We start from the raw sequence: 22,015 nt of genomic DNA on the forward strand, positions 1-22,015 counted from the left end.
CATCAATCTGGTATGAAATGGTGAAACAATACATACAATCTTACCTATACAACAGGCCGTTTTATGAACAGGTATTATCTTCGCGGATCTTATCTTTAATCCAAGACTTACGATTTCATTTGCAATCTGCTAATACCCGTTTTATGAAGGTCGTCGTATGTGCTGAATCTCAGCTAAAATTTTAGTTAAGCGTATGATCTGGAATATCTCGAACAAGTCGATATACGTCATCAAATGTCACGCCATTTACGACTAAAGTTTTAAGTTGCCTAAAAAAACAAACAAAGATGTACGAAAGTCTTACAAACAATAGGCTTTGTGACAATAACAACTGTCATGTGTGTGCATGGAGAAGTGAATAAATGTCCTCATTAGTAACATTCTTGGAAAAATGGGCTTAATGCATGCGCGTAAAATGTCATCCAAGATAGCCTATGCATTCCCAACATGCGGAATGCACATACTTATCAGGTCCGAAACTTGACACACATGCATTATGCCATGTTTTCCCATACGAGTCTCATTAAGTAACTAGGCACTTATTTAATTTGTGACAATAACAAGAGTCTGACAGGCTTTTGCATTGAATAGAGAATGAATGTCCATTTAAATAGCTGAAATTCAAATAATTTTCTTCATAAGACAATATCTACAAATATTTTTTATCCAAAATTTATTTGACAAAAAATACAAATTCAAGTACCTTAAATTCCTCTGAATTATATTTCATAATTATTTATACATCAAAATGTATGGTTAATACACACAAAACAATATTAACTTGTATTGAAATTATACAAAATGTAATTGGTCGACATCTTGACTAGAACAATGGTCGATACATATTGTGCTTTCTGATATAGATACAAAATACAAATATTCCAGACTTATTAATAATAATATAATAGTCAGTGTGAATAATATATCTAGTAATAACTACTCATGCATCATTCCATGTCTACCAAATAACAATTTTTATAACAATAACATGTATTTAATGATTTACAACACCATCAACAAACACATGTATTATAGAATGTACATATATATTGCATAAACAAAATCAAAATGGAACCGGTAAACACAATATTTTTGTTATTTTGTTTAAAAAATTCTGGAAAACTTTAAAATAGTATTCAAATATACAATAAACAGTTTTGAATGACCCTTTTTCATTGACACTAGCCCCAGTATTATGGCCTAGTAGAGATGCACTGATATCAGGTGACCTCTGACCCCTTGCTGACTTCTCTCTGACCTTTACTTCTTGCACTCAATCATGACCTTGATGCCCTCCCCTCTCAAGGTCGTCTCAAAGGCCTGAATGGAGTCCTCCAGCTTGAAGCGGTGTGTTATCAGCGGCTTCACATTCACCGCACCTGAAACACCAGTTACATGTGAGCCTAAACACCAGTTACACGTGAGCCTAAACACCAGTTACATGTGAGCCTAAACACCAGTTACATGTGAGCCTAAACACCAGTTACATGTGAGCCTAAACACCAGTTACATGTGAGCCTAAACACCAGTTACACGTGAGCCTAAACACCAGTTACACGTGAGCCTAAACACCAGTTACATGTGAGCCTAAACACCAGTTACATGTGAGCCTTAACACCAGTTACATGTGAGCCTAAACACCAGTTACATGTGAGCCTAAACACCAGTTACACGTGAGCCTAAACACCAGTTACATGTGAGCCTAAACACCAGTTACATGTGAGCCTAAACACCAGTTACATGTGAGCCTAAACACCAGTTACATGTGAGCCTTAACACCAGTTACATGTGAGCCTAAACACCAGTTACATGTGAGCCTAAACACCAGTTACACGTAAGCCTAAACACCAGTTACATGTGAGCCTAAACACCAGTTACATGTGAGCCTAAACACCAGTTACATGTGAGCCTAAACACCAGTTACATGTGAGCCTAAACACCAGTTACATGTGAGCCTAAACACCAGTTACATGTGAGCCTAAACACCAGTTACATGTGAGCCTAAACACCAGTTACATGTGAGCCTCATTCTGTGAAAAAAGGGCTTAATGTACTGGTATGTGCGGAAAGTGTTGTCCTTGCCTCAGTTGTACTAATATGCTAATAATGATGACATGTCTTTAGTTCCCGTTCATCGCTTGAGCATTGTAGGAGTTTGTTCCACAAACTTTATGCTTATGCTTCGTCAATAAAATTGGGAAAGTTGAATGGCAAATAACTCAGGACCATGTGGACGACCGTTTTTGAAAAAAAAAGTTTTGCAATCAAGTACACTTGATTGTGATGACATACCGTAGTTCAAGTTTCAATTCAATCTTCAAATCTTATTCAATATGGGATCTATTATAACTTAGAAGTAAGAGGCATTCAGATACCTGAAGCGACCATATTCAAGGCTGTTGGATAACAGTTGACGTATCTGAACACTCCTCGAATGTCCACCTCCCGCACCGCAGCGTCTATGATGGGCAGCTCCACACTGGGTGGTCCCATCCCTACCAGCACCACACAGCCACCTGACTTGGTTGCCTAGGAAACAGCAATCATTAATAGAGAGAAGATCATGAGTATGATTTGGACAGAGTTTGTTATTTCAAAATAAATATGGTGTTAAACAATAATTATATTATATACCTGTATTCATGTTGATTTACATACATAATTGAAAACAATCTGGACACAAAGATTAGGGTCTTAGTTTTGTATGAATTCTAAACTTATTTTATTTGACTGCTGCCAATGTAGCTATACACTGCATTTATATAATTATGAAGATGTGTATCAAGTATACTATTTACATGGATACATCTTAATAATATATCAGATAGAAAATTGAATGCTACTCCCAAAACATGTTAGAAAGTAGATATGTAATAATATGTGTCTTGTTCTGTGAAAGCTGGTTATAATGCATGTGCGTAAAGTGTCGTCCCAGATTAGCCTGTGCAGTCCGCAAAGGCTAATCAGGGACGACACTTTTCGCCTAAACTTGATTTTAGGTAAGGAGGGACTTCCTTGAAACTAAAAATACCATTTAAGCGGAAAGTGTCTTCCCTGATTAGCCTGTGCAGACTGCACAGGCTAATCTGGGACGACACTACGCACATGAATTTAGCCCAGTTTTCTCAGAACAAGACACATATGTAATAATATAAAAACCATTTTTGTCTGTTAAAAGAGCCTCACTCTGGGAAAATGGGGCTTAATGCATTTGTGTACAGTGATGTTCCTGATAAGGCTAATCAAGGACGACACTTTCTGCCTTATTTGGATTTTTGTTAAGAAGATACGTTGTTTAAAAGAAAAATTAAATTAACCGGAAATTTTAGAACCTCATTAGACTGTGCCGACAGGCAAATCTGGGACGACACTTTAACCACATGCATTAAAGCCCACTTCCCCAAAGCGAGGCTCGAATAACAAGAACCAAAGACAATTCCCATACAAATATGGCTGTGCGTGTGCTGGGTGGGGCTCCACTGCACTCTATCGTGAAGTCTGGTTTCTCTCCTAGCGCCTCAATGACCTGTGCTGCGACTTCCTTGGGGTCCTTGGAGGTCACCTTGACAACGCAGTCTGCTCCCATCTCCTTGGCCATGACCAGCCTCTTTTCATCAATATCTGTTGTCAAATTGTATTATGTAAATTTGAAAAAAAACATTCAACTTGGAATGGACTTTTTTGGTGATTTTCTAAACCAAAACTGTGCATTTCCTTGTCTGAATGTATTTTGGAAATATTCTGTCAATACTTTTAGTATGATCAATTCTTTTCCACGACTTTAACAATTATGGAATATTATATCATTTTGAATGCATTTTTAAAACTGTTTTCACGTATGCATGAACAAGGCTTAATTTTTTGAGGATAACACAAAATCAAATTAGACATAAAGTTTTTGAGTATATGGGACATGCTCTGTGAAAAGGGGGTTCAATGCATGTGCATAAAGAGTCATCCAAGATTAGCCTGTGCAGTCCGCAAAGGCTAATCAGGGACGACACTTACCGCTTTTATATTGTTGTTTTTTTAAAGTCTCTTCTTAGCAAACATTCAGTTGAGGCAGAAAGTGACGTCCCTGATTCTAGTCTAGGACGACACTTTATGCACATGCATTATATCCCCTCTTCACAGAGAATGGTCCATTTATGTGATGCAAGTCTCTATTATACTAATAATTTGTGAAAATTAATTGAAACAACATTTATTTAAGCCCCATCTGTCACAAACACATATGAAATGTAGGCCTTACCTGTCACACAAACTTGGGAAGCTCCAGTGGCCTTGGCCACTAGCAGGTTCACCAGTCCAATGGGACCTGTAACAACAGACATCATTGTAATAAATACATTTCAATCCCATTCTCTGGAAAAACAAGGCGTAATGCATGTGCACTTCCTTTTATTGAAAAATACAATAAAAGCACAAAGTGTCAACCCTGATTAGCATGTCTTTACAGCACATCTGGGTTGACATGTAACCCACATTTATTGAACCCGATATTACCACAAGTCTCATGTTATCATAAAGCATTAAAGTATCATGGGCAATGTCTGCATGGTACACCACCTTGTATAGAGAAAGTTTCAAATAATCAGAAGTAAGAGGTAAATGGGAAACAGAAAATGGTAATAAGTAATTTGCCTCAGCATAAAAAAGATATGTTAACTTGTGAATGCATACATACAGCAGGACATGTGTACTTTAAATGCCATTTAAAAACTTTTCTCATTTAAATAAACTGTTCATTAACACAAACAATTTAAGTTCAAGCAAAATCCCCATGCATTTATCTGCAGTTGTCTCCAGGGATAGCAAAATCGGATACTGCACAATAAACTGTGTTATATCTACACATGGTGCGCACCTCTAGCCTGTTGTCTTTGGACCATACATACTATGTTACACTTGGCAAGATGGACAATCAATTTAACTATCCCTCATCAATAACGATTACACAAGATTCTTTAAGAATCACATTCATGCTATTTTGTATATTTTCACCTAACGGATACAGCGACTTTTTCCTTCTTTATAAAGTACCAGAAAATGGCACTTTCCCAATAGGGAAAACAATAAAAATTTCCCAATTGCTGTCTTAAAATAAGGTTAAAGAAAAGCAAGATTTAGTTAATTTTCCTATGCAGTTTTATGGGTAGAACCAAATTTTTTATAATATTAAGAACTTGACAACACTTAGTTATCAATTTTAAAGTATTTGTTAGCAATGAATCAAATACAGGCTTGTACTTGTACTTTTCCTAATGGGCGAAAAAAATCAATGGGACCATATAACCAGGTGACGTCCTTTATGTTTGGCTGGTCAGGGCAATCTTAACAAAGACCAAATAAAATAACAGGCATTTGGTATATTCCATTAAATGTTTTTTTTGTGTGTTATCTTTCACAGCATTTTCGATTTGGAAAAAGGCGTGATTAACCATAAAATTGGGAAAAATGAAATTCTATTAATATTATTAAAATTTACCGTATTCAAATTGTTTATAAGTGCATGTTAAACAGCTTTTTTAAATTTATATCCAAAAAGGGCTACATAATTATATGTCTGTAAATAAAAATCAATAAACCAATAATTGAGTTTATTTGAAAAGTTTTATATCTTTTTGGCAAATTTGGATCAGAATTTTGGGAAATATGTTACTTTTTGCCATTGGAAAACAGCCTGTAAGAGGCTGTAATTTTGGGGGAAACAAATCAATTACATTATTTTTTAATTCTCTTTTCCCTTAAAAAAATAAAAAGAATCTACAGATTGTTTACTCCAATTATCTGCAATCAAGGTAAATGTATTGTTTCCTATACCTAAAATCAGAATTACCCTTTAATGCTTTCAAAGGGAAATAAAAGATGGCTATATGCCACCAGCATAAAACCAGAACAGCTAGTGAGTAACTTGCAGACTGTTCAGGTTATATGCTGTTTGCGGCTCATCAGTAACTTAGGAATGAACATGTAACATTCAAAACTTGAAGAGGAATGAACATGTAACATTCAAAACTTGAAGAGGAATGAACATGTAACATTCAAAACTTGAAGAGGAATGAACATGTAACATTCAAAACTTGAAGAAAGGTCTTTAGTCAAATATGATTTTTTCTAAAAGACTACAAAGTACAAATCCATTTTGTGCATGTGAGCCATGCCTTGATAAAGGGATTTAAGGCTTGTGCGTAAAGTGTCATCCCAGATTAATTAGGGACGACTCCTTTTGCTTTATGACATTTTGCACTTACAGTGAGTCTCTTCTTAGCAAAAATCAAGTTTTGGCAGAAAGTGCGGACTACTCAGGCTTATCTGGGACATCACTTTACGAGTATGCATTAAACACCTTTTTCAGAGAGCGTGTCTCATATTTAAGTGGTAAAGGCTTAATGTCTTACCAGCCCCACAGACAAGCACCTTGCTGCCCAATGTGACCCCCGCCCTGCGACAGGCGTGCACCCCGACTGACAGCGGTTCCAGGAGGGCCCCTTCCTCCGTACTCACATGATCTGGCAGCCTGGAAAGCAAACATTCAGTTATTGTACTGTGATATGGGCCTTGTTCTGGGAAAATTTGGGCTTAACCCTCTACCGCTTAGATACGTATTTTGACGCATTTGTAAACCCTTAAATAGTAAGATTTAATTAAAGACCTTTTTTACTAGATTTAAGTTTTAAATGCTTCATTTCCAACCCTTAGATGCAGATGAGCAGCAAACAGCATAAAACCTGAACAGACTGCAAGTAAGTCGCAGGCTGTTCTGGTTTAATGAAGTTTGCACATAGCCATTTTCACTTTGCTTATGAGTGGGAAAGGCTTAATGCATGTGTGTTAAGTGTAGTCCCAGATGAATCATTTACATCTGAATATATCTGTATATACATCTGAGAAAACTGAGCTTAATGCATGAGCGAAAAGTCCCAGATTAAACTGCGCAGTCTGCACAGGCTCAAGGACGACACTATGCCCTTTTATGGATTTTTTTGCCAAAAGGACATTACTTTTTACTGAAAATCCAGTGAAGGCTGAAAAAGTCATCCTTTATAAGCCTGTGTGAATTCCACAGGCTTCTCTGGGACAACAATTTACGCACATGCATTAAGCCCTGTTTTCCCACAGCGACTCAATTTAATTATTGTACTTAAATGCAGTAAAATGTCTTTAATTAGTGGTTTTACATGAATGCTTAAGTTATCAATTATTTGAAGGTGGTCATATTTTATAAAACTATTTATTATTACACCCAGACTACAAGATTTGTTTTAGTAGGTTTCTATTTTCTGATTAGCTCTTAAGGGAAAACATAGTATAAACCTTTGAAAAAATTTAGGCAATACCTCAAGACTGTGTATGCTTCAATAATTACTTTACTTTTTATCATAAACCATAATGGATTGTTTTATTCAGTTAAAGAATAAACAGACCATCTTACAATACATTTTGAACAATGATTTTCACTAGGAAAATTTCTATGGATTATTTTCTTAAACACGTATATGACTTAGGAATAAATTTTGTTTTTATTGATTTGTTATCCTTATAAATTCATCATTTTAAAGATTACATGAAGTGAGAACATATTCTTACCTACTGAATTATCGAATATATCTTTAAAAAGTTGAATAAAGGCATTATAGCAACATCGCTTAGAGCTTTTACTAAAAATACGTGTGTTTTTGGTGATAAATTCCTTACTTATATTTTATAATTGATCATTATTATAGGATTGTGCATCTTGAATATAACAAGGGTGCTTTCACTTATAAAGTATATGAGCGGCAAATTGAGAAAACTGGGCTTAATGGAAAGGTGTAAGGTGTTGTCAAAGATCAGCCTGTGCAGTCATCACAGGCTAATCTTGGATGAAACTTTGCAGCAACTGCATTTTTGTTCAGAAGAGACTATCCAAGAACAAAACAGTTCCATAAAAGTGGAGTGTCGTCCCTGATTAGCCTGTAACAATACAGGCTAATCTGGGATGATACTTTACACACATGCATTAAGCCCGGTTTTCTCAAAGTGTGGCTGATATTTTGAGAGTCCTTACTTATAGCAGAAATCTGCATCATGAACATAGTATCTGGCCAGGTTGCCATCATAGGGGGGCGTTGCACAGAACTTCATGTCAGCACAGAGGTTATAGCGACCTTTCTTACAATCCATACATCGCCGGCACGGCACACCAGGCTCTATGGCGACTCTGTCGCCTGGAAAATATAGCCGTATCTGATTTTATCTAGCCTCAATCTAGGAAAACTGGGCATAATGCATGTGCTTCAAGTGTTGTCCCTGATAAGCCTACACAGTCTGCACAGGCTAATCAGGGCGGACACTTTCTGGCTAAACTAGATTTTTGTTAAGAAGAGACTTCCTGGGATGACACTTTATGGAAATGAATTTAGCCTTGCTTTTCCCAGAAAATGCCTCTTTTATGAACCTATCTATTTTCAGTCACAAATAGACTTTGTATTCAACAGGCAAATACAAGAATCTATATCGGCTACTAGCATCTTCTTTTCCAAACCATGCTAGAAGCTGAATGTAATCATAGATATATTGATAGTTGGGTTTCTTAAAATGCTCTGGAAAAAAAGGGCTTATTGCATGTGGAGATTAGCTTGTGCAGTTTGCATTTAGGGCTGAAAAATTTGTCCCACACGCTGATTTTTCCCCCCATATAAGCCTGTGCAGTCAGCACAGGCTAATATAGGACAAAACTTTATGCACATGCACAATGCCTATAATTCACAGAACTAGACTCATATTAATAGTTGAGTCACTTAAAATGCAAACACCATCACTTAGAATGTCACCTATAATGTCTACCACATCAAACTTAGTTTTTAACCAACCTTTTAAAGCAGCTGCATCCGACTCTTTACTCTCGACTTGTTACTCTTTACTCTTGACTTGTTACTCTTTACTCTCGACTTGTTACTCTTTACTCTTGACTTGTTACTCTTTACTCTCGACTTGTTACTCTTTACTCTTGACTTGTTACTCTTTACTCTCGACTTGTTACTCTTTACTCTTGACTTGTTACTCTTTACTCTCGACTTGTTACTCTTTACTCTTGACTTGTTACTCTTTACTCTCGACTTGTTACTCTTTACTCTTGACTTGTTACTCTTTACTCTCGACTTGTTACTCTTTACTCTCGACTTGTTACTGCTAGCACATCGCCATCACAACCAACAAGCCATTTATAATCCTCACAAATACCCCATATTTTCCCTTGAAGTTTGCTTTATAAAAACTTTTATGCCAAATCTCCAACAAAGAAACAAAAGATACCATGCTCAACAATCAATGACAGCACTTTTTAATTCTACCAGAATTCAATACACACAATTCATAAGTCCATGCAAATGACATGTTTTTGTTTCACATTGTTCCAGAATTGGGCGCTATATATATGAAATGGTGATACATATTATTCTTACGTCATGGGAAATCAGAATAGTAAGAACCATTATAATAATTTCTCTAATTTTGATACAAAATAAATTAAAGGTACAAGCATTATTAAAGTGCCTCGTGGTATACAATACAAAAAGAAATATAAGTAAGTCAATGAATCAAAGATTAGATATCAGTATTGTGGCTTTCACTTTTAAGTATCTGGTTCCAGGCCTAACCTTTTGTAAGAGGTGGCTCTGACTATTAATATTGGAACAACTGACAAGTGTAACATTCCCTAAGACTCATCAGTGGATTAGATTGACATATGGCAAGTGGTATAGACCCAATGGTTTTATAGTATGGGTCAAATTTTAAGTTGAATAATTATATGCTCTTGCACAAGCAGTCATTTAATGCCATATTTAAGTTAAATGAGTTAAGAAATTTTGTTAGAAAGGACCCTTTGCATTTTTTTAACCAACAAATGCTGTCAACATAGGATGACATATGCCCCCTATAAACGCTTTGATATAAGTTATGAGCATTTTCAAAACCTAAACGCAGATTTTGAAACCTAAATGCGGACCCTAGGTTCAAGGTCAAGGTCACAGGGGTCAATATTTTTGTGTGTATGGAAAGGCCTTGTCCATATACACATGCATACCAAATATGAAGGTTATATCTCAAGGGACATAGAAGTTATGAGCATTTTTAGAAACCTAATCGCAGATTTCGAAACCTAAACCCGGACCCAAAGTTCAAGGTCAAGAACACGGGGGTCAAAAATTTTGTGCGTATGGAAAGGCCTTGTCAACATACATTTGCATACCAAATATGAAGGTTATAGCTCGAGGGACATAGAAGTTATGAGCTTTTTTCAAAACCTAAACACAGATTTCGAAACCTAAACGCGGACCCTAAGTTCAAGGTCAAGGTCACAGGGGTCAAAATGTGTGTGTGTATGGAAAGGCCTTGTCCATATACACATGCATGCCAAATATGAAATTGCCATCTGAAGCGACATAGAAGTTATGAGCATTTTTCGAAACCTAAACGCAAAGTGTGACAGACAGACAGACAAGAGGGACAGTCAGATCACTATATGCCCTCCGAGTGAAAGAAATCAAACTAGTGACCTAAAAATCAATAGGGGTCATCTGCCAGTCATGATCAATGTACCTATGAAGTTTCATGATCCTAGGCGTAAGCGTTCTTGAGTTATCATCCGGAAACCATCTGGTGGACGGACGGACGGACCGACCTACCCACCTACCGACATGTGCAAAACAATATACCCCCTCTTCTTCGAAGGGGGGAATAAAAAGAACCTGACAATCTCCCAGGATATAGTTTGAGGTAAACAAAATTGGGTTGCGCTCTGTGAAAATGGGGTTTAATGCATGTGCGTAATCACAGGCTAATCAGGGACGACACTTTCAGCATTCATGATATTTTTCGTTTCAAGAAAATCTCTTCTTAGCTAAAATCAAGTTTAGGCGGAAATGCATTAAACCTCCTTTTCACAGAGTGCGGCTCATTTGAAAAAACATGTAACTTGACCTGAAGACCGAGTTATTGTACACATGTAACTTGACCTGAAGACCGAGTTATTTTACACATGTAACTTGACCTGAAGACCTAGTTATTGTACACATGTAACTTGACCTGAAGACCGAGTTATTTTACACATGTAACTTGACCTGAAGACCGAGTTATTTTACACATGTAACTTGACCTGAAGACCGAGTTATTTTACACATGTAACTTGACCTGAAGACCTAGTTATTGTACACATGTAACTTGACCTGAAGACCGAGTTATTTTACACATGTAACTTGACCTGAAGACCGAGTTATTTTACACATGTAACTTGACCTGAAGACCTAGTTATTTTACACATGTAACTTGACCTGAAGACCTAGTTATTTTGCACATGTAACTTGGCCTAGGTAAAACTAACATTTTGACCATGGTTATAAAGATTGAGTCATAAATGAGGCCTATGATTTTTCGATAATATGACCAGGTTACCCAGTTTATGGACGCCTGCGATCCAGATTAAAACTTGGTCTAGAAATTGTAAAGATAAACATTAAGACCAATTTTGCCAACTTTAAGTCATAAATGTTGCTTCTAGACAGGTTACAACGTTTATCTGAGATTTGACCAGGTGACCAAGTTTTGCGATGCACATGACCCATATTCAAACTCTGCCTAGATATTCAGCCAAGACATTGTTACGATATCCAATCTGAGCAAGTTCCAAAAAAGCTGAGTCATTAATGAGGCTGATACTCGATTACAATGATTTTCTAAGATTTGACCTGGTGACCTAGTATTTTTACACTAATGACCCAGATTTGAAGCTAGCCTTTATATGGAAAAGATTTACTTGTTATATGTGTGGCCTGTTGAGTGTTAAAAAGTTGTGTTTTTTTAAGATTTTACCTAGTGACCTTTTTGGCCATATGTGACCCAGATTCAAATTCAGTATAGATATTTTGAAGATATACAATTTGAGCAAGTTTCATTGAAATTGAATGAAAATTGTGGCAGCAGGAGCCTTAACCTTTGCATTGATAATGCATGATTTCATAAGCTGGTGACCACAATAGCTCACAATGAGCACAACCCATGAGCACTTTGTGCTCTGTTGAGCAAACACCACGCCCACTTATAAAGTTTTAATTAAACAATGTTATATTGAGTTTAATGACTAAAAAAACTGAAAATATATGCTCCAGTGAGTTTAAAACACACAACCTCAGTTGAAGCAAAACAAATGTTCACCTATGTTAAGGTTGGTGACGCCTTCCCCTAGTTTAGAGACGATCCCAGATGCCTCGTGACCCAACACCATGGGTGCGCGCACCACAAAGTCCCCGATGTAGCCGTGCTGCCAGTAGTGCACGTCAGAGCCACATATGCCCACATGCTGCATGCACAGCTGAACCTCTGCAAAACAGAAAGGCAGAAAAACAATATATAGAGGATATTTGTTGGATGTGGAGGAATATCGATTTAAATCAACACTTGTGAAAAAAAAACATTCCATGATCACATGTGAATACAAATAGGAATTCAATAAAATCCAACAAATTGTCCTCATATTTTATGCTTACAAATTTTTATTTGCATTAAAACTGAAGAATTATGCTAAAAAATGATGTCATTACAGAAAACTACAAGGTAATTTCACAGTAAAACAGTGAACATTATTGCACATTTTCACAGTTAATTTTTGGTTTTAATTCACTGATATTTCACTTTAAACAAAACACGAAAGAATAAAATAAAAAGTTATAATGTTAGCGTGTTCTGAGAAAACTTGGCTTAATACATGTGCGTAAAGTGTCATCATAGATTAGCCTGTTCAGTCTGCACAGGCTATACATCGAAAACACTTTAAGCTTTTTGGAGTACTTTTTGAAATTGGAAGTCCTTTCTTAGCTTTAAGAGTACAGTGTTGTCCAAGACTAAGCTGCATCGTGCACAAATGGGTCTTATGTCATGTGCAGCCAGCATAGCACCAGACCAGGAGCTAGTTCACAAGCTTCTCTGTCCACTAATGAGACCAGTAAACCATAAGTGACTTGGTAGCGGGCAGGGTAGCTCCTTACCAGACTGCGCAAATGCGCATGCTAGTCTAAAGGTTGGTCGTATGAGGCATAAGACCCATTTTCGCATGACAAGGCTAATAACTAATGCTGCAAGTTATATTTATTTGTGCACTTAAAGGTAATAAGGACCAAGCAACACATGTTATGTCAGTACATTGCACAGAAATATTTAAACATTAAGCCAATATGGACAGTAAGATAATATAAAGCGAAAATAAAGTATTGAATAAAGATGATGATTATTTTCTTGTTATGAATACCGTTGTATTAGTTGGGCAATAAGTATGAAAGAAAGTGACATAGCCTTCTCAAAATAGCGATAAAATTATTGTGGACCTGGTAATAAAGTGAATCAATATCTTTGTGGGCCTAGTTATACAGTGAATCAATATCTTTGTGGGCCTGGTAATACAGTGAATCAATATCTTTGTGGGCCTGGTAATACAGTGAATCAATGTCTATGTGGGCATGGTAATACAGTGAATCAATGTCTATGTCGGCACGGTAATACAGTGAATTAATGTTAATGTGGGCATGGTAATAGAGTGAAACAATGTCAATGTGGGCAGGGTAATACAGTAAATCAATGACTATGTGGGCACGGTAAAACAGTGAATCAGTGTCTATGTGGGCATGGTAATGCAGTGAATCAATGTCTATGTGGGCACGTTAATGCAGTACAGTGAATCAATGTCTATCTGTATGAATGTTCAGATGTGAAATTATATTACATAATAAGTATAACTAAATTTCAGATGATTGATATAAATGTATAAGCACATCATTAATAACAATATTTACTTAATTTTGTATTATCTTTCGTAATAGAAAGAGAACAAGAAACCGTCGGAGACAGGTGATGCTCCCCAAAGGTTTTTTTAGTCACAATATTGCACTATATATTCAGATAAAAGGAAACGTCTTGAGGGGCATAACTTTGGACAAAATAATACGATGGATGGTTTAGCAACTTAAAAATTTCAAAGGGCCATAACTCTCTAAATAAATCATCTAACCAGAACCCACAAATAATATGCCCATCTCCTCAAGGTAGTTAAGCTTCCCATAAAGCTTCATTGAATTCCAGTCAGTAGTTGCTGAGAAATCGCTAGGACAAGAATTGCACTATATGTACAGTTAATGGAAAATTTCAAAGGGCCATAAGTCTGTAAAAATCATCGGACCATAACTGGCTGATAATATGCACATCTCCTTTTGGTAGTGAAGCTTCCCATAAAGTTTCATTGAATTCCGGTCATTAGTTGCTGAGAAATAGCCCGGACAAGAATTGCACTATATGTACAGTTAATGGAAAATTTCAAAGGGTCATAACTCTGTGAAAAATCATCTGACTAGAACCCGCTGATTATATGCACATGTCCTTTTGGTAGTGAAGCTTCCCATAAAGTTTCATTGAATTCCAGTCATTAGTTGCTGAGAAATAGCCCGGACAAGAATTGCACTATATGTACAGTTAATGGAAAATTTCAAAGGGCCATAACTCTGTGAAAAAATCATCCGACCAAAACCGGCTGATAATATGCACATCTCCTTTTGGTGGTGAAGCTTCCCATAAAGTTTAATTGAATTCCGGTCATTAATTGCTGAGAAATAGCCCAGACAAAAATTTTGCACGGATGGACGGACACATGCACAGACAGACGAAGCTGCGACTATATGCTCCCCCCAAAAACTTTGGGGGAATATAAAAATCGTGTAAACAAACTCAAACATAAACAAACATTACATACGTCCAGGACCTGGTTCCGGTATGGGACAGTCTTCCTGAAATATCAATGATCATTTCCATGAGGTAATCCATGCATTCTTGCTCTATTATCTCACAATCCTTTTTTAAATAAAAAAAATCATCATTTCAATAAACACCCATAGTTTAAAGCAAAACAAACCCAATTTAAAAAATGGGAAGCTGTAAAAGTTGTGTAACTTCATAGCATATTTGTAGAAATATGGATGTTATATTTGCACATGTTTCTAATCCTAGCTGTTTTGACAAACTCAGGTGACTTCTAGTGTAATGGGACCTTAAAGTTCCCAATTGACGGTTTACCAACATAAAAATATACTTTTCACAAACCCAGATGTTCTTAACCTACTTTTCACAAACCCAAATGTTCTAAACCTTCTTTTCACAAACTCAGATGTTCTAAAGCTACTTTTCACAAACCCAGACATTCTAAAGCTTCTTGTCACAAACCAGATGTTCTTAACCTACTTTTCACAAACCCAGACGTTCTAAACCTTTTTTTCACAAATCAGATGTTCTTAACCTACTTTTCACAAACCAAGATGTTCTTAACCTACTTTTCACAAACCCAGACATTCTAAACCTACTTTTCACAAACCCAGACGTTCTAAACCTTCTTTTCACAAACCAGATGTTCTTAACCTACTTTTCACAAACCAGATGTTCTTAACCTACTTTTCACAAACCAAGATGTTCTTAACCTACTTTTCACAAACCCAGAGGTTCTAAACCTACTTTTCAAACACCCAGACATTCTAAGCCTACTTTTCACAAACCAGATGCTCTTACCTACTTTTCATAAAGTTATAAACCCAGACGCTCTAAACCTACTTTTCACAAACCAGATGTTCTTAACCTACTTTTCACAAACCCAGATGTTCTAAACCTTCTTTTCACAAACCCAGCCTTCTAAACTTACTTTTCACAAACCAGATGTTCTTAACCTACTTTTCACAAAGTAAGAAACCCAGACGTTCTAAACCTACTTTTCACAAACCAGATGTTCTTAACCTACTTTTCACAAACCAGATGTTCTAAACCTACTTTTCACAAACCAGATGTTCTTAACCTACTTTTCACACACCCAGATGTTCTTAACCTTCTTTTCACAAACCCAGATGTTCATAACCTACTTTGCACAAACCCAGATGTTCTTAAGCTACTTTTCACAAACACAGATGTTCTTAACCTACTTTTCACAAACACAGATGTTCTTAACCTACTTTTCACAAACCCAGATGTTCTTAACCTACTTTTCACAAACCCAGATGTTCTTAACCTACTTTTCACAAAACCAGATGTTCTTAACCTTCATATGCAACATGTGGAGGGTATTAACAACATGTTTTTTTTTGTAAAGATAATCTTCGTATATACAGACTTTTAAATAATGGTAGAAAATTTACAGTTTTTTAAGTAATTAAATTCAAAACAGAGATATAAGTATTGTTTTTGTTTTTTCACTTAATAATGGCATATCCATCTTATGGAATGTTTGTTATGAAGTGCATGTATATTAAACCACATAACACTGATAACAGTGTGCATAGATACAAATTTTACTACGTGTGATCACATTATGTGTCTTCACATGGAGTAACTTTTATTTATTTATTTGTCATCGAAACATATTGTATGTTGATATTTGGTTAAGACCCAGTTTTCTTTCCGCACATTCAAATAACACTGTTACCTCCACATCACGCAAAAATTGCTCTTATGGCATTTCCGGCCAGTTTAGCTCAAGCTCAGTCTGTGCACTTGCAAAATCTGGTCAGGGGCTACGCTTTTCGCTTTAAGAAAGCACGCAAGGTTTTGTGGTATCTCCTGGGTATCCTCAGTATGCGGATGCGCAGGCAGGGCTGGAGCTATGCATATTGGATAAGACCCATTTTCACATGATGCAGGTTTAAAAAAATCTTATTGCATCTTGTAAATGGAACAACACACCACGATACTTTATGATAGATAATTGAAGTGGCACTGTGTTATTTATAGCAAACTGGCAAATGTTAGTAGCCTATTCTTGCTTGGAAGAAAGATTTTCAGACAGACTGACTGTGTTCATCACATGTGTGTCTAGATAATTACACAATTACCCTATCATGGACACTATACTATTTTGGTGGTTTTGTCTCACAATACAAGACAACTGACATTTAACAATAGGTTCATTTGTTTCCCTAAACTTTGTGTTACTTGATGTCTTGAAAGCAATCCTGTGTTATAAACATAAGACTTAGACTTTTATTGATAGCGCATTCCGTCTTCCCTTGACAAATTACTGACTTAGCACTGACCTTGAAATCTCGGGGGAATAGGGGATGGAACTTACCTGGAATGCTTAATTGTAACTGGGCCAAAATGTGTATCTATGTTTTGTATAAACAATAGAGAGTAGTCTGAATTTCCCTACATTGAACAGTGTTACATGCTTTACTACCAAGATGCAGTGATGTTGCTAATATTCTGGGGAATTATGCTCAAATCAGTAAATGAAATGCATGAATTGTATTCATTCGTGTCTGATGGCGTTATGCAAAGGTCATCTAAGGTGAAAAGCTGGCTTAAAAAGAAAAAAGAAATATTTAAAAAAAAGGAATATTTATGTAGTTGGAGACTTAGAATGATTGAAGCACGATTATTAGAAAGCTACCATTCAATTAAGAAACACTTCTTTGTATACAACACAATCTTCTTATCTATGTCAAAAAACAAGTAAATTTCCCATACAGTCAGTCAGGATGATTTTGCAGTGTGAATGCTCTCAAATTGTAATGCATATTTCATTTAAATATCAGGACTGTTAACCAGCTACCAGTATGATACAGTTATCAAGTCTAGCTAGTGGCTTAAGATAAAGTAAAGCAAACAAATTGTTCCTTGATTCAGATTTCCCTCAATAATCTTGCTATCATATCCAAACTTAACCTGAACCCAAACTTATCAGACAAATTTAATATTCAGGACACAGGATTACAACAATCTTCATGCAAACTGGGTCATTATTTATGTAATAATAATTTTGTTGCAAAGATGCTCAACATACAAGTTGTGCTCTGGGAAAATGTCAGCAATAATACTCTGGGAAAACGTGGCTTAATGCATGTAGGTAAAGTGGCATCTCATGGGAAAATGTGGCTAAATGCATGTGGGTAAAGTGGCATCTCATGGGAAAACGTGGCTAAATGCATGTGGGTAAAGTGGCATCTCATGGGAAAACGTGGCTAAATGCATGTGGGTAAAGTGGCATCTCATGGGAAAACGTGGTTAAATGCATGTGGGTCAAGTGGCATCTCATGGGAAAACGAAGCTTAATGCATGTGGGTCAAGTGGCATCTCATGGGAAAACGTGGCTTAATGCATGTGGGTAAAGTGGCATCTCATGGGAAAACGTGGCTTAATGCATGTGGGTAAAGTGGCATCTTATGGGAAACGTGGCTTAATACATGTGGGTAAAGTGGCATCTCATGGGAAAACGTGGCTAAATGCATGTGGGTAAAGTGGCATCTCATGGGAAAACATGGCTTAATGCATGTAGGTAAAGTGGCATCTTATGGGAAAACGTGGCTTTATGCATGTGGGTAAAGTGGCATCTCATGGGAAAACGTGGCTTAATGCATGTGGGTAAAGAGGCATCTCATGGGAAAACGTGGCTTAATGCATGTGGGTAAATTGGCATCACATGGGAAAACGTGGCTTAATGCATGTGGGTCAAGTGGCATCTCATGGGAAAACGTGGCTTAATGCATGTGGGTCAAGTGGCATCTCATGGGAAAACGTGGCTTAATGCATGTGGGTAAAGTGGCATCTCATGGGAAAACGTGGCTAAATGCATGTGGGTAAAGTGGCATCTCATGGGAAAATGTGGCTTAATGCATGTGGGTAAAGTGGCATCTCATGGGAAAACGTGGCTTAATGCATGTGGGTCAAGTGGCATCTCATGGGAAAACGTGGCTTAATGCATGTGGGTCAAGTGGCATCTCATGGGAAAACATGGCTTAATGCATGTGGGTAAAGTGGCATCTCATGGGAAAATGTGGCTTAATGCATGTGGGTAAAGTGGCATCTCATGGGAAAACATGGCTAAATGCATGTGGGTCAAGTGGCATCTCATGGGAAAACGTGGCTTAATGCATGTGGGTAAAGTGGCATCTCATGGGAAAACGTGGCTTAATGCATGTGGGTAAAGTGGCATCTCAGCAGTCCGCGCAGGCTAATCAGGATTGACAATTTCTGCTTGTTTGCAATTTTGATTTAAAGAAAGTCTCTTCTTAATAAAAATCCAGTCTAGCCAGAAAGTGATGTCCCTGATTAGCCTGCACAGACAGCTTTGGTGAATCTGGGACGGGAATTTTCGCACATGCATTAAGCCCCGTTCTTACAAAGCAAGTTGACCATCATATATGTTTATTTTCTAAATAATATGTAAAATAAGTACATTACCTCGGAATTCAAATTTTAAACCCTTCATTAATAAAGCATAAAGATTTTATTAATTTATATAAAACAATGTTTTGATTAGTTAATTAGACTGGTTAAATATTTTAAGGGGCCTTCATTAATGGTACAACCCCTAAACATAGACATTTTATATCAATACATTTTCAATACACAGTTCCAGTGAGATTCAAAGTAAGTCAGAATTGGACAACTTATTTAAGTACATGTTTTGTTATCAATATATATTTAGTGCATAATTCACAGAAAACAGTTTAACTACAGCACCACACACAGGTGTAGTTATACTACTAGTATTCAAACTACTGAAAAACTAAGATAGCCATCAGGGGCGTAGCTAGCATTTTTTAAGCTGTAGGCCCGAATATGATACATAAATTTCTCCCCCTGAACATTTTTAAATCCTATAACGCTTGTGGTAAGATTAAAAGCATATCTAGACAAATAATAAGATAAGAGAATATATCACTTTGGCCTGTTTTTCTTTGATATTTTACTGTTTTATATCAATGTCAAAGAACTAAATTTTACTGAATTATCTTTATACGAGAGAACTAAATTTTAAAACAATATGGAACAGAGAAACATTTAAAAGTGTAAAACTCCACTTATTCACAAGTCAACCATGGGAATTCTTTCCAATAATACTGTCTGCATGTCTATAATGGCACGTTTTTGTTCCACATCAAGGGACCAAACTGACCCCTATTCAGTCAATAAATCGGGATACGGGGACAAGTGCTCCATTTTAAATTTCCGCGATCATCAGGGCCCTCAATTCATTTTTAGGGGAAGCGGGTAGCTACCCTCATATGGGGGAATTTTCGCGGCGTTTCGCTTTTGGGGTGTATTTTTTACTTACTCTCTCATTATATCATTTGTACATGTTTGCACTATATTCATTTCTTTTTTCATAATTTAGTATGTTTGACAAGATTAAATCGAAATGGAATTGAGATATAATAATCATGAGACACATCTTATTAAAAAAAAAATATTATTAATTTTTTTGTGTAAATTTCAGAGGCAATTTTTCCCTCCAAAAGAGAAAAAAGTATACTTTTCAGGTGGGGGATTTGATAGATTGAGAGCCCTGATCATAAACATCATTCTGAATGTTTCTTAAAAATCCAACGATAATCAATTACAACTTACTGTAGTGTTGAAAGGGAGACAAGTAGATCTACATGTAGATCTATGTAAACTTGTAACAGCAAGTCGAGTAAAAAGAAGCGAGCTAGAATCTATGCACATAGAAAGAAGTAGAGTTGATAATTGGAAGATATGTCCTTTGAACACGACCAAAATCCATTGTCTGAGGATTATGTCAATATGAAATGCAGATTTCTAACACTTCACCCCCCTCAGGGTCAACATTTTAATACATTTTTCGAAGTTGAGGCATTTTTATTTTATACATGTTTTAAACAAATTGTAGGCCCGGGCCTGCTGTGCCTTATAGCAGCTACACCCATGGCCATTGTTATGTTTATATATAATACAAATAATATTGTGAATTCATAAAATTGACACTCAACTTCTTAAGTGTTAATGGCGCTTATTTGGTCATAGTTGGCTTGGGTACTACTTACATGTACCCCGGGTACTCTTAAGTATACTTTAATGCACCCCGGGTATGAGAAATATACTGGAACATACCCTAGAATTCTAACACTAAATTGGTCGTTGTCTGCTAATTTTTTTCAAATCAAGTATTTTTATACTTATGTCGATACTCTGTAAAATAGCCTCTCTATTTTCAAAACCTCTACTCAAAAAATAATGTTGTGGCAGGTTTTGTTCAAAGCTATATTTTTCCTTAGCGCATTAATTCTTACGTCATCGGACTTGGGGCAGGAATAAAACTCGGGTACAGTCTAAATTGCCAGGTACGTGTTGGTTTATCTTTCGTACCCGCGGTTCATTTAAGTTAGTATACTTAAGAGTACCCGGGGTACATATTTAAGTAGTAACCAAGCCGACAATGACCTATCGAGAATTAATGGCAGTAATTTCATAAATATTCTTTACCCAAAATCATTTTATTGTTAAAAATTATACTATATTAATACCCCCAGCCCCTTTTAAGAGACTTGTTCAAAGATTGAGACATTTTGCAGTGTGCTAGTAAATGTGCTAATTTTCAACAAGGGAACTGTAGATGTCTAATTTAATGAGTAGAATTAAATTCAAAGGAGAAAAACAAGGTGAAATTTGTGTTCCAAACAAATGCTTGAACGAGTTTCCAGTGAACGACTTCTTTGAAATTAATTATATATATGAACATTTAATAATCCAATTGCCACCTACTGTGACTCCTTGAGCTGTATTATGTACTACCCTTTGAATAAAAGCCAAACTTGGTCTCTTCAACGTATTCATTAAGATTCAGATAAAACCAGAAAGAATTCAAGAAGAATTAATAATTATTATTATGGCATGATTATGCATCTAGATATTTACAAGATCTGTACAATTTGCATGGCCATACAAACTTACATTAATCAAAATTAGAATGGCATTTTAATTCATTAATTTAAAAGGTTTACAGTCAAAACGGCCCCAAATTACCTGCAATAAAAAATGATCTGTATTCAAATATCATACCAGTCTGATATCTCCTTTCTTGTGTAAAATAGCTGTCAAGTTTGTGTCACTCATTTTGCTGGAGTTTAATTGTACATGTACACTGCACCGCCCTAAAATAAAAGTAATATGCAGAAGAGGAGCCTTCAGAAGTGTTCCAAATGATCGGCCAGAA

At 36.3% G+C, this 22,015-nt stretch overlaps 1 protein-coding gene across 1 annotated transcript; it reads right to left on the bottom strand.

Annotated features, from left to right (window-relative positions):
• Positions 1-656: 656 nt before the first annotated feature.
• On the bottom strand, positions 657-21,970 carry LOC127876629 (sorbitol dehydrogenase-like). Its single transcript, XM_052421972.1, has 9 exons — positions 21,862-21,970; positions 14,777-14,810; positions 12,196-12,360; positions 8,051-8,210; positions 6,402-6,520; positions 4,253-4,318; positions 3,446-3,621; positions 2,376-2,529; positions 657-1,379 (listed from the first exon to the last, which is right to left on the bottom strand). Exons 1-9 carry the CDS (start codon positions 21,913-21,915, stop codon positions 1,261-1,263), a joined length of 1,047 nt encoding a protein of 348 aa, XP_052277932.1. The 5' UTR covers positions 21,916-21,970; the 3' UTR covers positions 657-1,260.
• Positions 21,971-22,015: the final 45 nt, after the last annotated feature.

The sequence above is a fragment of the Dreissena polymorpha genome, chromosome 4 (assembly GCF_020536995.1).
Source record: "Dreissena polymorpha isolate Duluth1 chromosome 4, UMN_Dpol_1.0, whole genome shotgun sequence".
Classification (NCBI taxonomy): Eukaryota; Metazoa; Mollusca; class Bivalvia; order Myida; family Dreissenidae; genus Dreissena; species Dreissena polymorpha.